At 41.6% G+C, this 26800-nt stretch overlaps 1 protein-coding gene across 2 annotated transcripts in view; it reads left to right on the top strand.

The window, feature by feature from the left end:
• The window catches only part of KIAA1549L (KIAA1549 like), a 208936-nt gene that overhangs the window by 103743 nt on the left and 78393 nt on the right, over positions 1-26800 (top strand). Inside the window, exons 2-7 of one of the 2 annotated variants that reach the window (XM_038407262.2) lie at positions 10434-10760; positions 13689-14273; positions 16489-16601; positions 19312-19531; positions 21795-21928; positions 24514-24676. In XM_038407262.2, the coding sequence (XP_038263190.1) occupies positions 10434-10760; positions 13689-14273; positions 16489-16601; positions 19312-19531; positions 21795-21928; positions 24514-24676 (1542 nt within the window). Of the gene's footprint in view, positions 1-10433; positions 14274-16488; positions 16602-19311; positions 19532-21794; positions 21929-24513; positions 24677-26800 lie in introns of both variants that reach the window. The other variant, XM_038407261.2, reaches the window with a different exon arrangement.

Here is a 26800-nt window from a genome sequence, read left to right as displayed (position 1 = left end):
CTAAGCGTACGGGGATAACATGCGTCCATGGGACAGTTGGTCATTACCCCACTATTCCAGTAAAAATCGAGATTCAGGGAACACTACTGAGGTAGCAGCAGGTGTAGTCCCTAAACTCCCATACCCTGAAAGTAGTGAGGCATCCACAGTAGACTGTCAACCCCCAACCTTCTCTGAAATATCCCTAGATTTGTTCTCCACTCCCACACAGCGTAGAAAGACGAAAAGGGCAAGAAGGGCAGCTAAGGCCTTGGGAACCTGAATACTGGCCCAAAGACCAGAGGGTCGCTCTCGTAGCTAGGTGGACCCGAGCAGCTGAAAAGGAGGCCACCCAGGAGGGAGAAGCACCTGTGTCTGACCCACACCCTAACACCTCTGAACCAGTAGAGGCAACAGAGATTGGCTCCCTAGATCTTGGGCAGATTAGTCCCGATAGAGGAAATTTTGGATGGGACCAGGCTGAAGACCCAAGGTACAACAACATTAGGAAGGAGGTGACCGAAGTAGATGGGGTCCCCGTGGAAGGGAAAACCCAGGGACCAGGACCCTACTTATAATGAAGAAGAATAATCTCTTATACTGGGTTGCACCAGTACAGGGGCAGAAGGTACAGCAGATCCTAGTACCTCAAAAACATCAGAATGTTGTATTAAGTCTGGTCAATAGTCATCTTTTTGGGGGGAATTTGGGGGTAGAGAAGACCCTGGCATGGGTCCTGCGACGATTCTTCAGGCCCGGAGTACAGAAGAAGTGCGGAGGTACTGTGCGTCCTGCCCGGAATGTCAGCAGCACAGTCCCCGTCTCCACTTGAGGGCACCTTTAGTACCCCTTCCCATCATAGAGGTCCCCTTCGAGCGAATAGCCATGGATCTAGTGGGACCCCTGGAGAAGACAGCCCAGGGCCACCAATATATACTTGTCGTTCTGGCTTATGCTACTTGCTACCCAGAAGCCGTCCCCTTGCGGAACACGGCCTCTAAAACGATAGCTAAAGAGTTGGTGGGGATCTTTGCCAAAGTGGGGCTACCAAAGGAGATATTAACAGACCAAGGTACCCCATTTATGTGAAAGCTAATGAAGGACCTCTGTATGCTGCTCCATATACATACCCTGAGAACTTCAGTCTATCATCCGTAGACCGATGGGCTGGTAGAAAGATTGTTTAACCGAACCCTCAAGGCAATGATAAGGAAAGAGGTAAGTCGAGACAGGAAGAATTGGTACACCCTACTACCCTACCTTATACTTGCAATCTGGGAGGTACCTCAGGCTTCAACTGGGTTTTCCCCCTTTGAATTATTATACGGACGCCAACCCCGTGGCATACTAGATATTGCAAAAGAAATCTGGGAAGAGGAACCCAATGAGGGGAGAAATATAATTGACCATATGTTGCAGATGAGAGAACGGATAGCCCGGGTCACTCCTATTGTACGGGAATATTTGGAAAAGGCACGGAGGCCCAGCGAACCCATTACAATCGCCAGGCAAAAGTCCGACAGTTCCAACCAGGGGATTGGGTGATGTGTTGGTACCCACAGCAGAAAGCAAGCTTTTGACCGAATGACAGGAGCCCTATGAGATGATTGAACCCGTGGGGGAAGTAACCTACAAGGTGCGGCAGCCAGGAAGTCGGAAACAAGAACAAATTTATCACATTAACCTCTTAAAGCCTTGGCACCAACAAGAGGCATCTGTAGTGGCCCAAGAGACCCCGATCCAGGGAAATAATATCCAGGAGCAGATCAGGATATCCACTGATCTGAAACCAAACCAGAAGGAGGAGGTAACTGAGATGATCAACTGATACCAGGACGTATTTTCAACCAGACCGGACCACCGAAGCATATCACCACATTATCACAGACCCTGGGGTAAAGGTAACTTTAAGGCCCTATCGGGTCCCAACAGCAAAAAGGGAGGAGATCAAGGCAGAGGTAAAAAGGATGTTGTAGCTGGGAGTCATCGAAGAGTCCTACAGTCAGTGGTCAAGCCTGGTTGTGTGGGTGCCCAAACCCGATGGTACCACTAGGTTTTGTAATGACTTTCGCCGACTGAATGGGATATCCGAATTCGATTCATATCCCATACCGCGTATCGATGAGTTAGTTGACCGCCTGGGCAATGCCCGATTTTTGACCACCCTTGATTTAACAAAGGGATACTGGCAGATTCCTCTTGCCAAAGATGCAAAAGAAAAGACGGCACTCTCTACCCCAGAGGGTCTGTTTCAATATACATTCTTCCTTTTGGACTGCATGGGGCACCTGCCACCTTCCAGCATCTTATGGACAAGCTCCTACGGCCCCATACCAGTTATGCAGCAGCATACCTGGATGATATGATTATTCACACCCCCGACTGGGAAACCCACTTAGGAAAGGTGGAAGCGGTTCTGGACACACTAAGACAGGCTGGCCTCACAGCCAACCCAGCCAAGTGTGCTATAGGGCTAGCCGAGGCTAAATACCTTGGCTACATTGTAGGAAGGGGCATGGTCAAGCCCCAACTAAACAAACTAGAGGCTATCCAAAATTGGCCCCGGCCAAATCGGAAAAAGCAAGTCCGAGCATTCCTGCATGTGTTGGGGTACTGCCGACAATTTATTCCCTATTTTGCTACCAGAGTGAGTCCTCTGACAGACCTGATAAAAGCCCGGGGTCCAGACATGGTGAAGTGGACAGATGCTGCAAAGGAAGCATTCATGGATCTACAGACAGCCCTCTGCAGTAACCCCGTGCTTATAGCCCTAGACTTCAACAAAGAATTCATTTTACAAACAGATGCATCTGAAGTAGGATTGGGAGCTGTCCTATTGCAGATGGTCGGAGATGAAGAACACCCAATCCTCTACCTCAGCAGGAAACTCCTCCCGAGAGAGCAGAAGTATGCCATGGTTGAAAGAGAGAGCCTCGCTGTGAAATGGGCCATGGAACACTACGTTATTACGTTCTGGGATGATGGTTTACCCTTGTGACCGACCATGCACCCCTCCAGTGGATGCAGCGAAATAAAGAGAAGAACGCAAGGGTGACCAGATGGTTCCTGTCCCTACAACCTTTCCAGTTCACCATACAACACCGGGCTGGAAGCCACCACGGCAATGCAGATGGCTTGTCAGGAGTATACTGCCTGATGTCCCAAGTTGCCCAACCCCGTAGTGTTGAGCAGAGGGGAGGGGGTATGTGACAGGGTCGGGTCAGATGGCTATAGGAGAAAAATAGAAGGCAGATATATTAGCCCCAGGCTAAGTAGGTCCCTTTTTCCTGAGTAAGGTAACAGGGAAGGTTCCAGAACAATCAGGAACCTTCTGGAGACAATTAAGACAGGCTGATTAGAACACCTGCAGCCAATCAAGAAGCTGCTAGAATCAATTAAGGCAGGCTAATCAGGGCACCTGGGTTTTAAAAAGGAGCTCACTTCAGTTTGTGGTGTGCGTGTGAGGAGCTGGGAGCAAGAGGCACTAGGAGTTGAGAGTGAGAACACAGACAGTTGGAGGACTGAGGTGTACAAGCATTATCAGACACCAGGAGGAAGGTCCTATGGTGAGGATAAAGAAGGTGTTGGGAAGAGGCCATGGGGAAGTAGCCCCGGGAATTGTAGCTGTCGCACAGCTGTTCCAGGAGGCACTCTAGACAGCTGCATTCCACAGGGCCCTGGGCTGGAACCCGGAGTAGAGGACGGGCCTGGGTTCCCCCCAAATCCTCCCAACTCCTGATCAGACACAGGAGGAGTCGACCTGGACTGTGGGTTCAGAAAAACGGCCAAGCTGAGGGCTGCCATGAAGCTCCAAGGCGAGCAAATCCGCCAATAAGCACAAGACCCACCAAGGTAGAGCAGGAACTTTGTCATAGTGGCTAGTAATGTTCAAGACATGTAATATTTACACCCTCTTTTCTAGCCTGTATAGAGAACTGCTGCCTGATTGTAATAGGGAGGAAAAAGTTGCCAAAGTAAGTGCTGAAGCATAGTGTTTCTACATTGGTATTTCTACATCCAAGTGTGTGGAACACCAGAAAGCAAGGGCTACAACAACTCGTTGAGCCACCAACAACAGGAACAGCAGCATAGAGACCAAAGTGTTGCAGTGTACTTGTCATGACACACGGGCCTTGAACCTCAGTCCACAGAAACAACCACACTTCAATCCTACAGTTGGCAGCCTGCTGACAACTGCTGACCCAGGATCCATGAAGCCCAGGCCCAGTTTGAGGCTTCATCCCTGATATCCTATTGGGGGAGTCTCAATGGGCAGACAATAGGCCTGCTGGCAGTACTTAAGCCAGCAAAGCTGTCCAAAGAACTGGGATCCACCCTGCTCTGGACAGTGTTGTGCTTCCTGCTCCTACTCCTGCTCCCCCAGCCTGACTTCCCAGCATCCTGTGCCAGATTGGCACCTGCACTCTGACTTGTGATTCTGAGCTCTAGTTTGTCTTTTGCCTCTGGCCCCCTGGTATCCTGACTCCGCCTGACTCTGGTTACCAGCTTGTGGTTCTGATCTCCAGTTTGTCTCCTGATTCAGATCTCTTGGTATCCTGACCCAGCTGACTCTCAACTCCTTAGTGTGGTCTGACCACTAGATCTGGCTTCTCACAACCTGGCCTTGACGGTACCTGTTGTGCTGCAAATCTTTTAATGCAAGCTGAAACTCCTGAGCTGGCTCTGCAACGTCATTTCCAGCCCACCACTCCATTCTTTCTCCTATAAAATAGCATCTCATTCACTGGGTGTGATCAGCATCCAGAGGTAGTTCCACCCTGAGGTTGGCTGGCATAGCCATACTCTAGCTGATCATGATCCCTCTGTTTGCCTAGCTTCTCTTGCTACTTCTGCTCCCCCATCTACTTGCCTCTGTCTCAGAAATGATATTGCTAAAATCACTCCATCGTAGGTGCAAGGCTCCTGGACCTTATTGGTTAATGCGGAAAGCCTGATTATGATTTTTGGCCCAGAGTTCAGTCCTGGATACCTTCTTCGTGCTGTGAATGGTGTTATTAACTGAATAATCCTGTTTATCATAGGAGTTACTAGAAGTTAATCCTGAAAACTAGACGGCTCAGTCCTTCAAGTTTCTTTCTTCCTCTAATGATCTAGTCAAAGAATATTACCGAATGCTAATAAATGTGGCTAGGTAATCGCATGTAAGAGCAGAAGTGATAGATTGCAAAAATTTGATGTAAATGTACGTTACTTATGTAGGACCTCAGTGGTTTGTGTAGCAATTCCCTTCAGTTTCCTAGATTCTCTGAGTAACATTTCTACACTAATTACCGTTGTGTTTCTTTTCTCCTACAATAGCTATCCAGCTATTAAATGAAACTTCTCACTTTGTTGGTGCTAAAACTAACAGCACTGACTAATTTGTAGAGATGTATTGTACAGGACCATGTACTTTGCTATTGATTTATAATTAGTGCTTCAGAACCAGGTGAAACCCCTGCCCAACTATTGTAAATGTGCAAGTGTTTTTCCCCTGTGTTTTTGTTTGTGGGGTCTTAGAGCATTAGGCATTAGAGCCCTGAATTGATTTGATTTACTTAATTGTATTGCATGGTTAAGGGTGGCATGGCCAGCAGGGAGAGATGAAGTGGGTGAGCATAAGGCAGGCAGATTTCAGTCTACAGATACATGTTGGATCACCAGCTAAGAAGAAGCTGCATGGAGTTTTAAGGGTAAATTTGGGGGTGAATGGTGGGAACCATGGCTGGGAGAGCACTTCTGGGGAGAGAGACTGTGGCTGAAGGGGACATGGTAGGGTGAGATGTGTGGCAGAAGGGGAAGGAGGGAACTCAGCAGACAAACTAAGGAAGTTCACCAGCTGAGAGAGCTGTCAGAGTCTGAGTGCACAAATTGTGCCAGTATAATGCATCAACATGGGAATTCTTTATAATGAGTTAGTACTGATTCAGGTTACCCTGGCTCTTACCTCTATACAATTTGAAGTAAATTGCATTGATTTTTAGATATAAGAACATAAGAATGGCCATACTGGGTCAGACCAATTGTCCATCTAGCCCAGTATCTTGTATTCTGACAGTGACCAATGCCATATGTTTCAAAGGGAAAATGAGAACAGGAACTTTGCATCTCTGACCATCTTGGGTATGGACCTATCCTCAATGAACTTATCTAGTTCTTGTTTAAATTCAGTTATAGTTTTGGCCTTCACAACATCCCCTAGCAATGAGTTCTACAGATTGACTGTGTGTTGTGTGAAGAAGTACTTCCTAATGTTTGTATTAAACCTGCTGCCTATTAATTTCATTGGGCAACCCCTAGCTCTTGTGTTGTGAAGGAGTAAATAATACTTCCTTATTCACTTGTTCCACACTATGATTTTATAGACCTCTATCATATATCCCCCCCCCTTAGTTGCCTCTTTTCCAAGCTGAATAGTCCCAGTCTTTTTAATTTCTCCTCATATGGAAGCGGTTCCATACCCTTCATCATTTTTGTTGCCCTTCTCTGTACCTTTTCCATTTCTAATGTATCTTTTTTTTAAGATGGCACAACCACACCTGCACACAGTATTCAAGATATCGGTGTACCATGGATTTATATAGAGGCAATATGATATATTTCTGTCTTATTATCTATCCCTTTCCTGATGATTCCTAACATTCTTTTTGCTTTTTTGATTACTGTTGTGCGTTGAGTGGATGTTTTCCGAGAACTGTCTACAGTGACTCCAAGATCTCTTTCTTGAGTGGTAACAGCTAATTTAGACCCCATCATTTTGCATGTACAGTTGGAATTATGTTTTCCACTATGCACTACTTTGCGTTTATGAACATTGAATTTCAGCTATTGTTTTGTTGCCCAGTGACCTAGTTTTGTGAGATCCCCTTGAAACTCTTCGCAGTCTGCTTTGGACCTAACTATCTTGTGTAATTTTGTATCCTCATTTGCCATCTCACTATTTACCTCTTTTTCCAGATCATTTATGAATATGTTGAGCAGCACTGGTCCCAGTACAAATCTCTGGGGACACCTCTATTTACCTTTCCCCACTATGAAAACTGACCATTTATTCCTACCCTTTGTTTCCTGATTTTTAACCAGTTACTGATCCAAGAAAGGACCTTTTCTCTTATCTCATGATTGCTTATTTTGCTTAAAAGCTTTTGATGAGGGAGCTCTCCCACCGCTCTAAAAAAGCCACCTCCATGAGGGGCATAGCTACCAGCGCTGGTGCACTGTCTATGCTGGCACTTTACAGCGCTGACACTTGCAGCACTCGGGGGGGTGGATCACACCCCTAAGCAAGAAAGTTGCATCGCTGTAAAGTGCCAGTGTAGACAAGCCCTTAGGTTCTCTGAAACGGCCTTGTCTTCCTTGAGTGCTCCTTTAGCACTTCAATCATCCAGGAGCCCCACCGATTGTTTGGCAGGCTTCCTTCTTCTTATATACTTAAACATATTTTTCCTGTTAATATTTGAGTCTTTTGGTATTTGCTCTTCAAATTTTTTTTTGGCCTGCCTAATTGTACTCCTACATTTGACTTGCCAGAGTTCATGCTTTTTTTTTTTTTTTTTTTAAAGGATGTCTTTTTGCCTCTAACCACTTATTTTACTCCTTTGTTTGGCATGGTGCCAATTTTTTAGTCCTCTTATTAGTCTCTTTAATTTGGGATATACATTTAATTTGAGCCTCTATTATGGTGTTTTTTAAAAGTTTCCATGCAGCTTACAGGCATTTCAGTCTTGTGACTTGCAAAAAGAAAAGGAGTACTTGTGGCACCTTAGAGACTAACAAATTTATTTGAGCATAAGCTTTCGTGAGCTACAGCTCACTTCATCGGATGCATTTGTGATTGTTGCTTCCCCGATAGTTGGTGGAAGCCCTTTTGTGTGTGGATGCAAGGTGTTTTTCAATCAATTGAGGGGAGAACAATGGGTGTAACGTCTGTATTGTAGACATAGGGTTGTATGAGTCACATTGCTTCTCAGGGCTCCCCCTGGGGTTGTGTGGTTTATGTAATACCTCCAATACAGGACTGTACTGAAGAGCACAATCTAGCCCATTGTAAGTACAATAATTTAAACTAATTTTCCCCTATATAATATTTTGCTGCCTATATTTAGGAAATATCTGAGGATTTCATATTGGTGCATAAAATTCTCCTCTTTCTTTCATTCCAATTAAGTATGCTCCTTCCCTAAAATAATTTGTATCTTTATGCTTTATTCTCAGCATATGTCGCTACAAAGCCATTTCTCATCATGATCCAATACAGTTCTTAAACAATATAATAAGAGGAAAGGTCTTTAATCCCTGTAATGTGAAAATGCTAGTTGGACTTGATATTAGCTTAACTACAGTGTGTTAATGCTAAATGAAAATACTTGTTTCAAAATAGTTTGGACTCTTCATTTAATTTTCACATTAAGATGTTTGCTATATGGTAAACAATAATATCGAGTTAGTAATAAACTAATCTGAACTACATTTCACTCTGCAGTACTTTGGCAGCCACTTGTGCATATCTGTAGTTAAAGTGTTTTGAATGGAAGATCTTTGAATGGAAGTGTATATGGTGGGTTGGAGTCCAAATACAGAGTAATAGAATCACAGATTTAAGACCAGTAGGAACCACTTTGATCATCTATTCTGACCTGTGTGTATGTGTACAGAACAATGTGTAGCACAGATGCTGCACAGAGAAGGAATTGAGCCTAAGGCCTTGTCTATACTACAGGGGAAAATCGACCTATGTTATTCTACTCCAGTTACGTGAATAACATAGTTGGAGTCGATGTAGCTTAGGTCAACTTTCTGCAGTATCTGCACCGTGCTGCATTGACGGGAGATGCTCTCCTGTTGACTTATCTTACTCTTCTGGTGGAGTATTGGAATTGACCAGAGAGCACTCTGAGGTCGATTTAGTGGGTCTTCGCTAGACCTGCTAAATCGACCCCCGCTGCATCAATCGCAGCAGCATCAATCCCCAGTAAATGGCCTCAGACAGGCATGATATCTTCCATGTTCCTTGCTTATTCTAGTGGGGTCATGATCTGCACTGGCCCCTACTGGTAGTAGAATACCTCTTCCCGGGCTGGCTCAGCTGCACTGACAGGCTTATTGGGGGGCTGAGCCAATGCCCTGCCTACTTCCTACCCACTTGACTGAGGGGTGCAAAGTATTGAAAACTGATAAAATTACAAGCTATCACTTCAAGTTTATAAGTGGTTTCAAGGGGGAGTAGGTGGTCTGTAGCATCTACTCCAACATTGGTTGAAGTCGCATAGCAATGTGTATGTATGTGCAGGGAAAGCATCAATTTTGTTACATCTGTAGTATAATTACCCACGCCCATTACAGGGGAGGGGTCTGCTTCCTCTTATGGCCTGGGTACATAGGCTGGGCCACAATCTGGCTCACAGTGAAATGGAAAAGGACAATGATAAGCTTTATTGATTGATTATCTCATGAAAAACAACAACAAAATTTTAATTTTAATCTTGATTGAGTCATAATTAAAATTAAAAGAATGTAAGATTTTCTGAATTGTGATTTTTAAGCTTACTGTATAATCATTTTAAGAAAACAAAGTTTAGGAACAATATGGTGTAGAATGCAAAATAAATTGGTGCTAGAGATGTTTTATACATCTGCACATATCAAAAAAAGAGTTTAATTTCCTCATTTGTTTTTAATCCCCCCCTAATCAATTTAATTCCTGTTATATTTTCTTGCCTTTCTGTCTATAATTACACATGTTATTACAGCTGGCAAGATGACCACGTACAGATGCTTCATAGAGGAACCCAACCAATTTTAACTGTATTCCCATAATTTACAGTATGCTAAATCTGTGATGTTTGGTTGTCAGAATCCATTTCCTCTGTATAGCTGATTCTAATCCCTAACATTTTACACAATATTTTGAGAGGCAAGGTGGTTGAGGTAATATCTTTTATTGGACTAGCTTTTGCTGGTGAGAGAGACGAGCATTTGAGCTTCTCTCTCACCAGCAGAAGCCAGTCCATTAAAAGATATTATCTCACCTACCTTGTGTCTCTAATATTCTGTGACCAACACGGTTACAACTACCCCGCATATAATATTTTGACACAGTATGAAGATAACATCAGAAGTTGTCTCAGGTGCAACAAGTTAACTCTCTGATTGTTTCATTATACAGAAAAATTAAAGATAACGCCAAGCTTTACTTACAGTGATAATACAAAATAATTACTGATATTGCTCATAAATTAGGATGGCTTAACGTAATAGGAAGATATGTTTTACTCACATTGCACTTCTCAGGTTCATATTTTTAACTTTCTCTGATTGTTTATTCATTATGTCCTTCCAACACAGAGAAATAAATCATTTACCTAGGATTAAACATTTTCTGTTCAGATTCACTGGTGTAGTGTATCAAGATAACACAGTTTTTGCAAAATATTCATTTTAATTATTTTTTACAGGTACCAAACAACACCAAATAAATGTTGCCCTTTCTACAGAGTCTCTTGCTCACTGGAGATCTATATTTTCACCAACATGGCCTTCAACAGAAATTAAGTCTTCCTCAGTGGCTGACATGTCAATGAGACAGACATTGGAGAATGCAAACTTGCTTCAGAAAATAAAAACAACACTGACTGGCGCCAGAACTATGGATCAAACTAATTTTTCACCCACTCTTTACCAAGGCAGTGGAAATAGTGCATCCCAGGAGCCTTCCGAGGTTTCAGCTGAATCACCAGTGAAGTCATCATCTCAAGATGTAGATGAAACAGCTGTTGTATCAGGTTTGGCTCAAATCAGTATGTTTGCCACATTGTCCACAAAACCATCAATGACACATTCAAGTACTGCTGTGCCATCTCAGCTAACATCATTAGTAACACCCTCCATTTCAAAAGAAAGCACATCAGGATCAGACATTCTTGCAACTGTTCCATCACCATCATTTTCTTCATTGGTAATTCAATCACCTCATACCATTATCTTTTCTAAGTTGACCGTACTACCCACCAAAGTGCCTTTATCCACAGATACTGAAATTTCCTTCCACATAGATTCAACTGACTCTCATTTTAGTGCAAGCAGAGATAATCCACCAAGCACAGTCACTGCTGTAAATTCCAGTACATTAAATCATACATCATCCAGAAGGGGTCCCAAAGAGGTCACATCACTTAATAGCTTTGGATCAACAATGATACATTCCACAAAGACAATGGGAAGAGTGTCACCCTCAGAAAGTACCTCCCTACTATCTGCACACACTCCAACTTCTCTGTCGGTAATATCTTCTCAGTCTTTCCTACCAATAGCTTCTGAAACTGTGTCGTGGCTTCCTACTGAAAGAACTTCATTGTCTCACTCAACAGATAACATGTCTTCTTCTGGAGCAATACCCACCAATCTGCCATTCAAGGCAGTGGTGACTGACAGAGAGAATGATGTCAGCCCAGATGTATCATCACCAGCTTTTAATAGTAAATCAGAGATTCCAATGGTTAGTACTTCATTCTTTCATACCGTGGGCACTATATCTGCATTGCCAAAAGTGACGAGTCATCAGTCTTCAACATCAACTAATGACATGTCGGGTTCTACCAAGGCAATATTTTTATCACCAGCTTCTAATAATCCAATGGGACTCTCCCATTCAACAGAAAATAGGTCTTCCTTTACTGTGCCAAGAACATTTATTCCAGATGCAAAAAGCACCAGCAATGCAGTAGTTCCGCCACCAGCACCTACAAGTATATCAGACTTTCTTTTCAGAAAAAACACACTTCCTTATTCAACAGATAAAGAATCTTCCTTAATAACTGTGACAAATCATACCTTTAATATTATAGCACATACTAACAATGCAACAAACTCAACACCAGCCTATGAGAACACTTCTACGTTCTCTCTAATAAATATTTCGTCCCTTCACTCAACAGTGTCAGTCAGTCAAACTGTTGGAAAAGAGGTGACTGATACAGTTTTTGAGGCCAATACAGTGGTATTATCAAGTGATTTTGAACATACTTTGCAACCTTCTGATGGCTCTTCAGTCAGAGAGGCACCCCATCAGTCTTTCGAAACAGGTAGTACAGCCAAAGTATACACCAACATAGATTCTAACAATGTCCTTTTTTACGGATCTCAGCGTTCCAGAGTTTCTCCAGAAACTCGACCCAGCAAGCACACAACAGGAACAATGCTGCCTGAAAGTATTTTGAAAACAGAAATCATCAGTTCTGTTTTTACATCTGCAGTATCATTACCCGCTCCCAATACAGGCCTTTCAAAATCTGTGCTCACTATTAAAGATACACCTGCTATTCATAATTCTACAACTTCACAGCTTTCAGCTATTAATGGAGAAAGTCCAGCTGTAGACTTAACAGAAAATGAAGAAACAAATACAGGAGCATTCACCATTGTCACTCCACATATAGAATATGCCCCTCTACCAGCTTTAAATAAACCTGATCTTACCACTGATCAAGTTTCAACCACAGATGATACAAAACCATGGATCACTATTGTGCCTTCAGAATTATATGCATTGCCATCATTTGTTCCAGCAACAGAAGCCCCACACAGCCCAGCATCAGCTTTCTCTAATATTTCAAATGGTGCCTCTGAAAGCAGTTTAGATACCACAAAGATACCTATAACCACTGCTTCAGCTTCTGAATGGACAACTATAGCCGTGCTTACTTCAGCTGGTGTTAGTGTTCTGTCAGTAAAAGAAACAACCAACATTCCAATAATAGAAGTTTCTCCAAGCACTTCTTCATTAGAAACTGGGAATCACGCCCCATATTCAACAATTTCAGGTCTGCAACAGCAAATAAATGATGTTACAAACAAACAAACTGCTTCTATCTCTGTAACTTTAGAAACATCTAATCAAAATGTTTCAGTTTCACCTTTGACTGAAATTAAGTCTCCTAATTTCACACAATTTAACATACGTTCATCTGCCGTGGAAATGTCTAGTGTTCAGTACTCGCCCCATGCTACCACTACAGCACTACCTGCAGCCCAGTCAAAAAAAGATTCTGACACAACTCAAAATGTTACTGAATTCTTCACTCTCAGGAACACTAACTTCACTACGAACTTTGAAATATCCCCCCATCTGTATTTGTCTACAGTGAAGGATTTTGCAACTGATGAGACAAGTACTGCTTCTAGCACTCTGAAATCTCAGACAATCCATGGTGAAAATGTCTCTTCATCAACAAAAGCCTTATACTCACCACCATCTGAGCTACCATTGACTTCTCAATTCACTGACAATTTGATTGTCTCAGCTAATAATGAAATTAGTTCTAACAGTGGTACACAATCAACAATTTCTTCCTTTCCAATAGCCAAACAATCTTCAAGCTCAACACTGATATCTATTCTAACTCCAGAAAAATACATGACTTCTGGAAATTTGACAGACTTTACAAACAGCTCTGTTTCAGAACCACCGAGTCACTTGACTAGCGTTATTCAAAAACAAGCTACGTTTAGTACAGAAAGGTGGCGTGCAAATGGTACAGGTGATATTTTAATTACAGTTGCTGTACCTAATGAAGCTATCAATGGCACCCCATCGCAAACACATACCACCAATGCTTTGCAGTCAATCATCATAACTTCTGTCCATGCATCACCAACACATATAACCTCTGCTTTTTTGCCAACAACCAACTTTACCCATTCTGTCATTACAGTGCTACCTTCAGTGTCGGCAGGTGCAATACCTACAGTAGCAACTTCAGAAGCAAAATCAGTAACAGGAAAATCTGCGTCAACTTCATCCTTGTTTTCTCTAGGCACTGAAAATGCACCCTTGCTGTCTGTGACAGCATTAAGCACATTGATATCAACACTAGCAAAAAATAGCAGTGCCTCAAAAATGACATCAACAGTAGCAGCACATACAAACTTTCCGTTTGCACCAAGACACACACCTACATCACGCCCCCACACCGTTATGTTTCTAACCAATAAAGTTAGCACAGTCACAGCTTCCACACTGACATCCACAACACACACACAAAGACAGATAGAAACCACAGTAGCTGACACCAAGAAATTTACAAGCTCAGAAATCACCAAAACATCAACTGCATATCCCCTGAGAATTACAGCAGCTTTGACATCTATTACAGCATCAGCGAAAACAACTAGGCTCCCCCCAGATCCAGTGGAAAACAATTATGCTGCTCCTACAACTGCAATTGCAACTTTTGCTAATGTGACAACAGTTCCACCTCCGGAATGCCATCTGTCCAGTAACCTTATGGTTAAATCAGGTATGGCTCTATACTCAGCTTGTTTGATTAGAAATGCATCCGTTTCATTATAAATAGAAAAGTTGTTTAAATACCGTTAGTTTACTAAATAACTTAAGGGCTATGATGATTAATGTGGGGATTAGATACAATGGGGATGACTACACTAACAAGCCAAATAGATAGGTGATGGTGAGGTTAGTAAATATAGATAATAGATTTATATATATACTTTTACATTCTACCGTATACATGCTAAAAAGAGGTAACCAAATCCCATGCTCCAGGGCATGAGCTGCATGGTGGTCAAGCACATATTGATAGTTCGTTCTTTCCTCTGCAGTGACAGGCAGAGGTAATAAATTGAAGTAGGATAATATACTAGATAGACTTTTGTTCTGATATGGAATGGCATGTCATTCTGTAAACTCCTATGTACAGAAAAATTTCAAAGCAATGTTTATATCATAACAGTGCCTCAAAAAAGCATTTCATATCATACGTTTTCAAAATATTTTATTGTCACATGTTGACATACCAAATTTTTGATAATAGCACCACTTGTCATTGCTCTAATCTTGGTTTCTTAAACTTAAGGTAAGGCCACTCCTAAGAACAGTCAATTGAATGGGTCTTCAGAAATAATTTTTTGCCAGTATAAGGGACTTATGCTGGTGGCGCAGTGCAGTAGTTCTCAACCTTTCCAGACTACTGTACCCCCTTCAGGAGTCTGATTTGTCTTGTGTACCCCAAGTTTCACCTCACTTAAAAACTACTTGCTTACCAACTCAGACATAAAAATACAAAAGTTTCACCACACGCTATTACTGAAAAATTGCTTACTTTCTAATTTTTTCCATATAATTATAAAATAAATTGATTGGAATATAAATATTATATTTACATTTCAGTGTATAGTATATAGAGCAATATAAACAAGTCATTGTATGAAATTTTATTTGTATTGACTTTGCTAGTGCTTTTTATGTAGCCTGTTGTAAAACTAGACAAATATATATACATGAGGTGATGTACCCCTGGAAGATGTCTGTGTACCGCTGATTGAGAACCACTGGCATAGTGTATCACCACATTAGATACTTAGCTTTGAGAATTACAAAAGGAAGGGGGAGGTATAGATAAAAGGATATGCCAATTTATACAGGCATGGAAGGGGTTTGGGAGAGTGAAATCTGGAAATGATCCTCTCTTGGATATATTGTATCCTTATTCCTATGTCTGAGGCCCCTAAATATCTGCTGCACTAACAGGACATGTGCAGCAGCTGTGACAGACTGACAATATCCTGTAATATCTTGAACAATCTTATGGAATTTAGATAAATTTTACTGAATTAAGCTAAACCTTACTGAAGTAGGTTTAATACTTTTGGGGCACAATGTATTAAAATACATTAAAATTGTGTATGTGCTGTTGCGGCATTGTATGTACCTACTCTAGGAGGGAGTGCGGATGCTAATGAACGTCCTCTGTTATCAGCCTTTGATGCCATCTCCCCTCTAAAGATATGCATATACTCTCCTGTCGGCATACAGCATCTTCACCAGACATGCTAAAGTGGCGCAGCTGTATTGGAGTAGCTGCGTCGATGTAGTGCTTCTAGTGTAGACTAGCCTTTAGTCTGCCTGCAAATTATGCTACAAAAATGCCATGGGTAAATGATCCAGTCTTTGCCCCAGAGCAATAAATAAAAGTTCGGACAATTTCTATAATGAAAGTAACAGTGGATATGAAATGCCACTTTTATTTGTTTGTTTCCACTTTTGAGAAGTAAAAATATTAATTTGCTCTCTTTATGAAAATGTGTAGTGCATATTCCTCCACACAGTCCTTCCTGAACCTTCTTGTACCATGAGCCCTGTGAGGCAATGCTGTATTAGTTGTGTTAGAATGCTTCATCAGATAGTCTGTTTATAGTGTGTCTCCTCAAAACAGCAGCATGCTGGTAACTCAGTGTTTTAAAATATTACTGCAACTGTTAGTCCGTGATCCCCCCACAAATAGGCCTTGTACACTGAGGACTTGAGAACTCTGGGCCATGTCTAGCCCCTGCAGTACTGAACTTCCGTGTACCTGATGCACAGCATAGCTTCTTATGGATCGTCTTTGAGTTCCGAATGACTGTGATCAAAATTAGAAGAAAAAATAAACCAACCCTCAAGCAAACAGCACATTGATGTCTCAAACTAATGTTTAACTTGGTGTTGTTCAACAGTTCTGTTCCTGAACACAAGAAGGCTGCTGATCAGCAGTTCCTTAAAAGAGAATGTGACAAAAGGACTCAACCAGGCATTGAGACAAGCTTTCAACCAAAATGTCAATGCTCAAGTAAGCAAGCTTATTTAGTATATATAGTAAAATAAGTCTCACCCCCCCCCAAAGAACTTTTGTACTGAATATTAGTAGTCTGTGAAAGATGTAGTTTTTGTGGGTTTTTTGTGTGTTTTTAATAATATGAATTAAGGGCATCCTAGTTTCTAACTCCTGTATCTCATCTCATTTCCATTAGACCCAATTCAAACAAAAAGGAATAAGGCCTCCAAGACCCATAAAACTGAGTAGTTTGCATTTGTGATATGCAGAGCCAAGTACCTTTTGATGGAATTGTGTACTGAATGGAATTTAGTCCATGAACTGGTTCTAGATAGTCTAAGGATGGTATTAACTACTGGAAGATTGAGGGAGTAATCGCTTTCTCTTCCCAACTGTTCCTTATCCACTTGGCTCTAGCAGAGGGAGCAGTGTGATGTGAAGCAGAGGCTGCCTGACTGGTTGCTCAGCAAGTGCTGCAATGGCCCTTGATAGCCAGCAGGCCCTTCCTGCAACCCTGCTGGATTGAGAAATCTCAGGGCTGCCAAATGTGGGAGAGACAAGATGCATGGCACATTGCAGGCTTGTTTTTGGCTATGCAATAGTGAGCATATTTAATCCCATAGTTTACCCAATTTTTTTTCCTTCTCTTTCACCTCATCAAGGCCTGCTCCTGCACAAAAACAAAAAAACAGAAAACTGGTGTTTGGAGCTCTAAAAAAAAAAAGGGGGTGGGGGTTAGAATTATACATTCTGAGGCTTTTAAATTTTATTGCCAGTGAAACAGATAGAAAAGGAAACATTTTTCTCCAAAAACTTTCATAACCATCATTACTGTTTAATAACAACAAACTGTTTTGACTGTGCATCCAATTAATGGCAAACTATTATGTTTTGGAGAATTTATTTTGGTCTTTAAATGATACAGATCTCCAAGCATCTGAGAATTTCACTGATATGATTAACTCCAAATGCAATTCAGCATTTCAAGGGACAAAGTTTTACTTTAGCAGTTATTTCTCCTTTTTATGGTTAGAATTTATTTAACTTGTTTTTCTATAAGTCTGATGTAACGGCTTGTTGTATAACTCTCTAGCTAAGTTAAGCAGGCAAACTTTAAATACGAGCGAATACAGTATTTCTTTGTCATTTTCAGTCAGGTTTTTCTTGTTCTGAAGATACAACATTTCTATTAATCTTCTTTAAACCAGAAATAAAACTGTCTTTTCTACGAAAGCCCCTGACTTACCGGTATTTATTTTTTATAAATTGGCTGTAGCTTTATTGGGCCGCTTTGTGGGCAAGTCAAAGTGGGGAATTTTATTTGCAGAAGTTGGGTGCATTGCAGAGGTGGCAATCTGTCTTGGAGGAAAGTGCAGGGCTTTTGGTAGCTTTCCCATGGAAGAAAGGCAGGGGTGGCCCATACACTATGTGGGCTCTAACAATTTTAAGGTCACTTTTATGGTGGCTGTCATTTTAAAAGGTAAAAAGGAGGGACGAGAGGCAGTTGTCTCTTTGGCACATTGTGGGAGATGGCTACTGACAGCAGCAGCTTCTTCCCCTTGAAAGCCAGGAACAAGTATAGCCATGTAGTGAGCCAAGTGCTTCCATAGCTTAATACGGATCAGCTGCAACAGCAAGACCAGTAAATGGGTTGTCACTGCTGTCAATCCATCCAGTTTGGAAGCCTAGTACCTGATACATTCGCTTCTACAATGACAAAAAAACCTGCAGTTGGGAGAAAACAATTTCTACTAAAATAAATGAGTGGCATGTTCATTACTTTCCATCTAAATGACATGAAATTCTGGGTTATCTGGAATGTAAGCCCAGAATTAAATAGATTGCTAGAGCCATATTCTGTATAAAGTGAGGGATGGAGCTCCCATTGCTGTAAACAGGGGTTCTTTGCACATCTCTGCTTATGGCATATTGGCTGTGAGTAAAGACACAAAAAGGAAACATTGATAAAAATGATGGAAGAAGTACAAAATTCATCCTATTTGAATAAATTGTGAAAAGTCCGGTTTTGTTGTTGAGCTATAACTCTACACATTTCTCCTTTCCCTTTCGCGTGCTAAGTCGTCAGGGAAAGATGGCAGTAGTGAGCTTAGAGAGCTTGTACCCCATGATGGCTATACAGTCTGCAAGCAGCTGTACTGTTACTCCTCTCCTTCTGGGTTGTGTTCCTCTCCCCTTTAATGGAGGATCCCAACTTGATGTAGTGCTAGGGACAAGTTTTGAGCCTAACAACCCAAGAAATTGTATGTTCTTGGGGCAAAATTTTTCTCTCTATTCCTGTTCTTTGCTGTGACTCACTGTTGTGCTCATTCTGCAGTTGGTCTATGCCCAGAACTTCTGGTGATCACAATGATAGCTTTGCCTGTTGAGAGAGCTCTGAGTACACAGAACAGAGCCCCAAGTGAAGTTAAGGGGGGGTCAGGAAGTAAAGAATTTTACCCTTACACTCTTTTGGTCCTGAGTCTGCAAACATTGACACACACGTGAGAACTTAGTGGAACTTTTTGTGTGTGAAGTTACTTGTGTATCAGGGTTTTCAGGATGGGAACTTTAGATTTTAGATTCAAAATTAAAATTACTGTATATTGCACCACCTGCTTCCCTCCTGCCCTAAAGGAGATTGCATGCAAAATCCCATTCAGAATGAAAACATCCAATAGCATAGTAGTTAAAATGGAAATAGAAATATTTTCCCTGTGTGTTTTAGGTTGAAATTCTGGAACAATCAAACAATGTGACAGTTGCTTACTACGTTACGAAGGGGAGGTTGGTTTTTATACCTGCTGTTGTTATTGAAATGCTCATTGCTTATGGTATTAGCAACACCACAGCGGACATAAAGCAGCATGTGCCAAATCTTCAGTCTGTTGCTGTACTGGCCTTGCCATGGAATCCATTACCTGCATACCACTTCCAGCTGAAAACAGGCAAGTAACAAAATCACATTTCTGGTGTAACAGCTGCACAATTTGTGGTTAGATATTTGGTGCGTGTGTATGTTCTCCCTGTGTACTGTCCCAGCTCTGCGCAGACAGTTGGCACAGCAGACCTCGAGTGAACCGCCCAATGACCACAAGATACGTTAAGTTATGAAGGCACCCAGCCAGGTTTATTGTTGATGAAGCACAGTAATAGCACCTGGCACTCTGAGGATTCTAAGACATGTATGCCTCTGACAGTGGATGCAGCTCAGTCAGTGGCGGGACTTCCCACTGCCTCCTAGGCTGGCCAAAGACACTCCCTCTGAGATGCATCTTTTTATACCAGTACAAGCAGGTTACGTACTGTCATCCTGACCTTATCTTTTAGGAGGGTTCAGTGTGTTTCTGTTATCCTTGGGGAATGTTTTTGTACCATCCTTAATATCAGGATGTATTTGTTTGAGTACTCTGTACTTAGCATTTCTTAGGAATGTGTATTTCTGCAATATCAGCCCTGTTCTTGCCAGATTATCTGAGCTCTGGTCCTGACTCATACCAGGCCTCTCATACAAGGGTTTATGTCTCAGGCTCTCTTCCTAGTACACAACTTACTGTCATTTCAGCCATCAGTTCCTCTCAGAGAAAACAGTGCTCTAAATTTGGTACCCAGTTCGATGTGTGCAGTCCCATTTATTCCTGGGGGCATTCTGCAGACAATATTTTAAAATTTTGCAAATTTTATTTGTTAAAATAACACTACATAATCACGTCAGTTTCAATTATTTTGATAATTTATTTCAAAATACCTGTCAGCAAGTATGTCTGTAACAATACGGACACACACACATTTTCCCCCAGGAGTAGAGAGTTAAAGAAACCTTTATGACAACCCAGTTCCTTTTTCTCTGCCGTCTTCCTGCCTCTTCCCCTCCCCGAGCCCAATCAGGGGACCAGACACCCACAATCCCTATCCCTCAATGACCACCTGTGCCACGCTCCCAGCCAATGCACCCGAACACTCTCTTCCCCAGAGCCCAGCTGCAGGGCCCCTTGCCAACACACCCATCCCCCTCCCTCCCAGAGCCCAGGGATCCAGAGGGAGAAACAGATTGATGCTCGATCCCAGGCTTGCATGGAGTTTCCTGCAAGCCGCCCTTTCCTTCTCTCATGCTGGGAATTGCAGCTGCCAGGAACCCTCTATCTCCCTCTCCCTCCCCGCAGCAGTGTCTTCTATGTGCAAGCTGTGCTGTGCTGGGTCCAGTGGTCCCTAGTGGCGGCTAGCAGCACTGCAGCCCATTTCCATGGGGGAAAGGAAATTCTGCATGCACAACATTAATTTCTGTAAAATTCTGCATTGCGCAGTGGCACAGAATTCCTCCAGGAGTACCCATTGTCCAATGGGTCTCTTTAAATGTGAGAATGGTGGGAAATCTTTATCCTGGGTGCAACACCACTGAAAACAGTGGAGTTACACCTGGGATGAATTGGGCCCAATACATTTACATTTTTGAAATCCTCAGACCTTGAACTAAATGTGTGAAATGTATTCTGAAGCATGTTATGTATTTCCTATGATGCAGGGAGCCCCATATATGCATATAGGGTCTGGCTGGACCAATTGGGGTCTTGGATTCCAAATATCCTAAACCTGGTTTTATCATTTTACCCTCTCTGTAACACTACTGCAGTGCTTAGTGCAAAGTAACAGGAGAATGTGGGGGAATTGGTCCATACTTACCTTGTGTCTCCAGACTGATTCCCCATATACTAGGTGAAGTATTGCGCTAGCAGGTCAGCCTGTAAGGACACATTTTGAATTTCACTGACTGGGCTTGGGGAGGGGAAGAGATTTCATAAATATATAAAAAGTATTATAAATATCTTGTTGCATATACTATTATCCAGAGAAAAAAGAATGAGAATCTGTATGATGATTTTTTCTTTCCTGTGAGGAATCCATGACTTAAAGATTGTAAAGATATCATTCATGTTTTAAAATGCTTTTCATTTGTCTCTTAGCCTTTGAACAAGAACATACAATCATATATATCACTTTTATTTATGCTTTTAATCACAGATTTTAATTCTTGTATTATATCTTAATGATAAACTGTTTGTAATGCTACTTAAAACATATGCAACCCTCGCATGATATTACTATCACTTGTTTAATTTCTTAAATCGATCATTTTGGTGTGACTCATTATAGGAGTTATGCAGACTCGGAATATATTTTCACTAAAACACACACATACTATTCCTGTTCTAGAGCTGCAGTTTGTTGGTCAAACAGACAACATACAGTCATGCAAGTTTGTTCAGACCATGGAGCAACGGTTACAAAAAGCATTCGAGGATGCTGAAAGAAAGGTCTTAAACACTAGTAACAACTTAACAGTTCAGGTAAAATTCAACCTCTTTAGCTAATCTTTAAATCACATATGATTATTCCCTGCTGTTATGAGAGCTTGTAGACATTATGTTAATGTCATCATAATAAACTTGATAGTCACTTTGGAAATGTTTTTATATTTTCATATTAAGTTATGCTGTTTTACATTTTTCTAAGATTTTATGGATGCAACATTTTTGAAAAAAGATAATGAAGCACAGTTGCACGAAAAGCTGTTTTATTATTTGAAAAAAGAAAAGGAGTACTTGTGGTACCTTAGAGACTAACAAATTTATTTGAGCATAAGCTTTCATGAGCTACAGCTGTAGGTCACGAAAGCTTATGCTCAAATAAATTTGTTAGTTTCTAAGGTGCCACAAGTACTCCTTTTCTTTTTGCGAATACAGACTAACACGGCTGCTACTCTGAAACCTTTATTATTTGAATAACCATTATTCATGTCACTTTCCTGAATTGAAAATTTACTGAGTTTCAGGTTTAAGTAGAGTCATCATTCTAATACTATTTATATTTATTACAAGTCAGCTCCAGCAAAACTCCTTCTGACAATCAGGTGTAAGATACTTTTCTCTATATGTTTACTGAACTTTGAGGTGTAGAACATGTCAAATCTGGCACTCTTACTAAGAACCCGTGCGTCTATTCATGTGTGTAAAGTTAAAGATGTGCAAGTATTTGCAGAATCAGAACCAAGGGAATGACTCGCCTTTCTTTGTGTCCTGTATGCTCCATGTTTGTAAATCTGTCCTGTGCACCATGGGCTTGATCCTGCAAAGATTGTACAAAGATTTATGGGAGTGGAGAGTCCTCACATGCCTAAAGTTACTCATGTAGTTACTCCTCTGCGATTAGTTCTATTAAAAGAGTCACTTCATGCTCCTGACTGGGAGCTTAGTGCTGTGCTCCCATCAGTTCCCATGCTCAGGGGCCAGCATCATCCCAGCTCCTCATGAAACATGGATGGTTCCATGCTGGGTGCAGTGCCCCGGACCTAGTCAAAGTAATCATAAAATGAGCATGTAATTGGCAGGTTGCCTAAAGTGCAGTTCTTGTCCCTGGTCTTCTGGTATTCACTCTTCAGCCTCTTAATATGCTCCCTACAATGATAACCTGTCTGGAAAATCTGCAGAGCTGCCAGCTTTTTATCTGTATGCTGGTACGCGTGGTCATTCCTGGTGCTTTTGCTTTTCCACAATTTTACTGGCCTTGCACCAGAGATTCACCAAAATCTGGCTGTGCTCCTGTGACCAGGAAGCAGTTCGCTTTACAAAAGGCTTGATAGGTTCACTTTCCATTGCAAACCCAGGAGACTCTCTGATAGTGTGCTTACAGATTGGTGATCTGAGAAGAATGGGTTAACTCTGCCATTTGCATGAGACAGGGGGGTGGGGGCTGGCTTCTGTTTTCAATAGAGTGGATTGTAGATTGTTGGGATAGAAAGGACTATGGAAATTGTCCCAAGGAACTGTGGGATACTTCTGACTGACTCCCGGGACCTGAGTCAAGCAGGGTTGCATCTATGCTGTCAAACAATAGGGCTTGGACCCTGGGTCCTGGCTTAACTCGAGCTCAGACCCTCCAGCCTTCGTGTCTGAGCAATTGCAATGTAGATACAAGGGGGAGTTAGCCTTAAACTGAGTTCAAGCCCAGGCTTATGTTGCAGTGTACTCATATCCTTATAAAGCCTGCGTTAGTGACAAATACATTAAATGTTGGGTTTATTGATTACAGTCCTGTGTGTGTTTGATATCCTGTAGAATCACCAGTGATAATCAGAGCAGAAAATTCTATTGAGTGACTATACTGTGACATATTTTGTGTGTTGACTATAACCCTAAAAAGAGGCAGTTAACTTAAATGATGATTTATATGAATAAGCATAAAGCAAAACCTACATAAAAACAGTAAAGTTAACATTTTTTTCTTTTATACCTCAATAAGCTCCTAGTTTGTGGCTGGTATGTGTGGCAATATAGGAGGAGAATGGGAGGTACAACGGAGCTTCTCTCAGCACCCCTTTTCCCTTCCTGTACTCCTTAGTAGATGCCACTCACAGTATGGGTAGAGGCAGGCTCAGAGATGGGGGTGAAGAAGGGAGCAGACAGCCATTCAACAGAGCAATAAAATCAGAAAGAAAGGAGAGGACCTTTTTCCCATGAAGGTGGAAGAGAGAGGAGGAGATTTGTGCCACCTCAGTAGGATGATAGAGAAAGGACTGATGCCCCTTGAGGATTGCATGGGGGTGGGGGGGTACGTGACACCACTTTCCCTGAGTAAAGCCTTTTAAATATTTTATCTATTAAATAATCAGTCTCACCCTCCTTGTATTTTTGCCATTTTTCCATTGAAAATCAGGAATAGAATTTCTGGTCCTCACTCAGAGTCACTCCTGTTCCACCTGCCTCTGTTTGGTAATGAAGCTACATGTGCTAAACAGAGCACATCCTTTTTATAGAAAATGATGATCACAGTCAACATTTCTCTGATTTGTTATTATGACTGATTATATAAAATGTGTGAACTAACGAGCTGAAATGTAGCCTCCCACCATTTCTTTACTTTTGTTTCGTTTCAGATTTTGAACACATCAAATGTCTCCCAAGCGGTCACTCTGTTTTATGTGGTGAGCAATCAAAGTACAGCCCTAAATGGCACCATCTCCAGCTACCTTCTTAATCAGCTTTCAGCTGAGCTGGTGGGATTCTACCTTACCTACCCACCACTGATCATTGCAGAATGTAAGCTCTCACATTATAGTGTTCTGATTTGCTGATCCTGCTTGAGGTACTTTGAAATGTAACAAATGGAAATTTAAAAGGCATTTTATTTTATTTTATTTTATTTATTTATTTCAGTTTAACCTATTAAATAGACACCTATCCCAGCCTCTAGGAACCCTAGTAAATATTTAAGAATGCATAAAACTTCTTCCTCCCCACACCCGTCTCCCAGTGACAAAACAGCAACAGATCTCACACAAGTATAAACCAGCTCTGAATCAAGAAAACATAACAAGACATCCCTTGCTCTCTCTCTACCCCACAAGCATCAGCCCTCACCAAAGACCTGATTCTGCACCATTATATCAATGGGAGTTTTGACATTAACTTTAGGAGGAGCAGAATTAGAGCCCAAATGCCTGTTGAAATAGATGGACTTTGTAGTGCTCTGAATGTCAACAGAACCAGGTTCTTTTGAAACCAATAGAGTGGTGAATGGGTGATGGTCTTGAAGTGAAGAGCTGAAGAACTGTGTTTGAAAACCTATTTGAAACAACTCTTTGGTGAATTTTCTGAGTGTCTTATGCTAACTTTGCAAGACATTTCTTTAAATCACAAACAAGGTTTAAATATTTCAGGATGAAGTATTCATTTCATACTATGCAGCCTCTTATTTCCCTGTATTATGAGGAGGCAAGGATGCTGTGAATTGATGAAAATCATGCCTCAGGGCAGTACACACAGAATGTATTCTCCTTGACCCATGTAATATTCTGATTTCCATAAAATGAGTGAAGACGCAAGAATATTGGTGGCTATGGGGATTTTTGCTTGATCATTTAAATTCAGCCTGTGAAATTAGGCTCAATATAATTACGAATTTGCTATTCACAGGGAAAGATCAATGTAAATGGAGACAAAGACACAATGGGGGGACATTAATATGTAATAATGGTCTTGAGTTAAAAGAGAGCAGGTTCCAGTTGATCTTATTATGCATAAGTCTTCATGATACACTTCTCAAATATTAAAGAATGTGTTGGAATAACAATAAAGGTCTGGCTTAAGCCTACAGTAGCCAAGAAATTCAATGATAAGGTTCAAACACTGTCTTCGACCCAGCCTATCAGACCTATTTATTTCATGGGATTCTCAGTGTGTTATTTTCCATTCCGTATGTGTTGCAATAACTAGCCCTAACAGAGTAGGGCTAAGCACAGCTTTTTGCTCCTACCTCTGAATTATTGGAGTTTGTATCTTAAAATAAAATCCTTAGAAACTGTAATAAATTTTCTGGCCTAATGAACAGTATTGTCACACTTGAGAAGTCAGGGAAATGTTAAATCACCTTTTTGGTCCTTTCTTCCTTCTTGAGAAATAACCTTATAGAGCCATATTTTGACCCCCTTTCTCACACTGATGATGAGTTACTCTTCCAAATAATCCCCCTGAAGTCATTTGCATGAGTAACTGCTCACTCACCAATGCGAGTAGGCCAGGAGAAGCAGCCTAACCCTGCCTTTGTAGAATGGCCATCTGTCACTCAGAGTACAGGGATTCACATAGTGGATTACCATTGAGAAATAACCATATTGTGATTGTGCAAATTAGCCCAACACAACCAATTGCAGTGTAGGGAACTGAATTACTGTGGTTGAAACTGTACAGTTTTGCATCACTAACTGTACTGCATCTCTGACTGCCTGAGACAATTCTATCTTGGCACAATTTCACAGCATCAGTCTGCTCACATGTTTATCAGTTTCAGATTATGAAATTTATGCAGGTGAAAGGGGAGTCATGCACCAGGAGCCTTTTTTCTTTGCATGGTTGATACAACGCCACATGATTCTTGCAGATTCAGGGCTACTTCTGGTGCACAGAGAGCTCCCAGAGGGGTTGGGACGAAGGCTCTGGCCCACTCTTCAAACCAGCCTCCACAGCAGGATTGGGGTGTGCAAGAGAGAGGAGTATGCTGCCTTCCACAAAGATAGTATAGCAGCAGGCATGCTCCTCATGTCCCAAGGGACCTCTGAAAGGCATTCTCTCACTGAGGCAGAATCCCTGTCAGAGCTCTCCATGGGGTAATGCAGTTCCTCGTTGCCCCCAGCACAGGTCTGTGCCTAGTAGGCATGATAAAGT

This window comes from Dermochelys coriacea, chromosome 6 (genome assembly GCF_009764565.3).
Source record: "Dermochelys coriacea isolate rDerCor1 chromosome 6, rDerCor1.pri.v4, whole genome shotgun sequence".
Classification (NCBI taxonomy): domain Eukaryota; kingdom Metazoa; phylum Chordata; order Testudines; family Dermochelyidae; genus Dermochelys; species Dermochelys coriacea.
The sequence above is the reverse complement of the archived record's forward strand: the minus strand, read 5'-3'. Positions and strand labels throughout refer to the sequence as shown.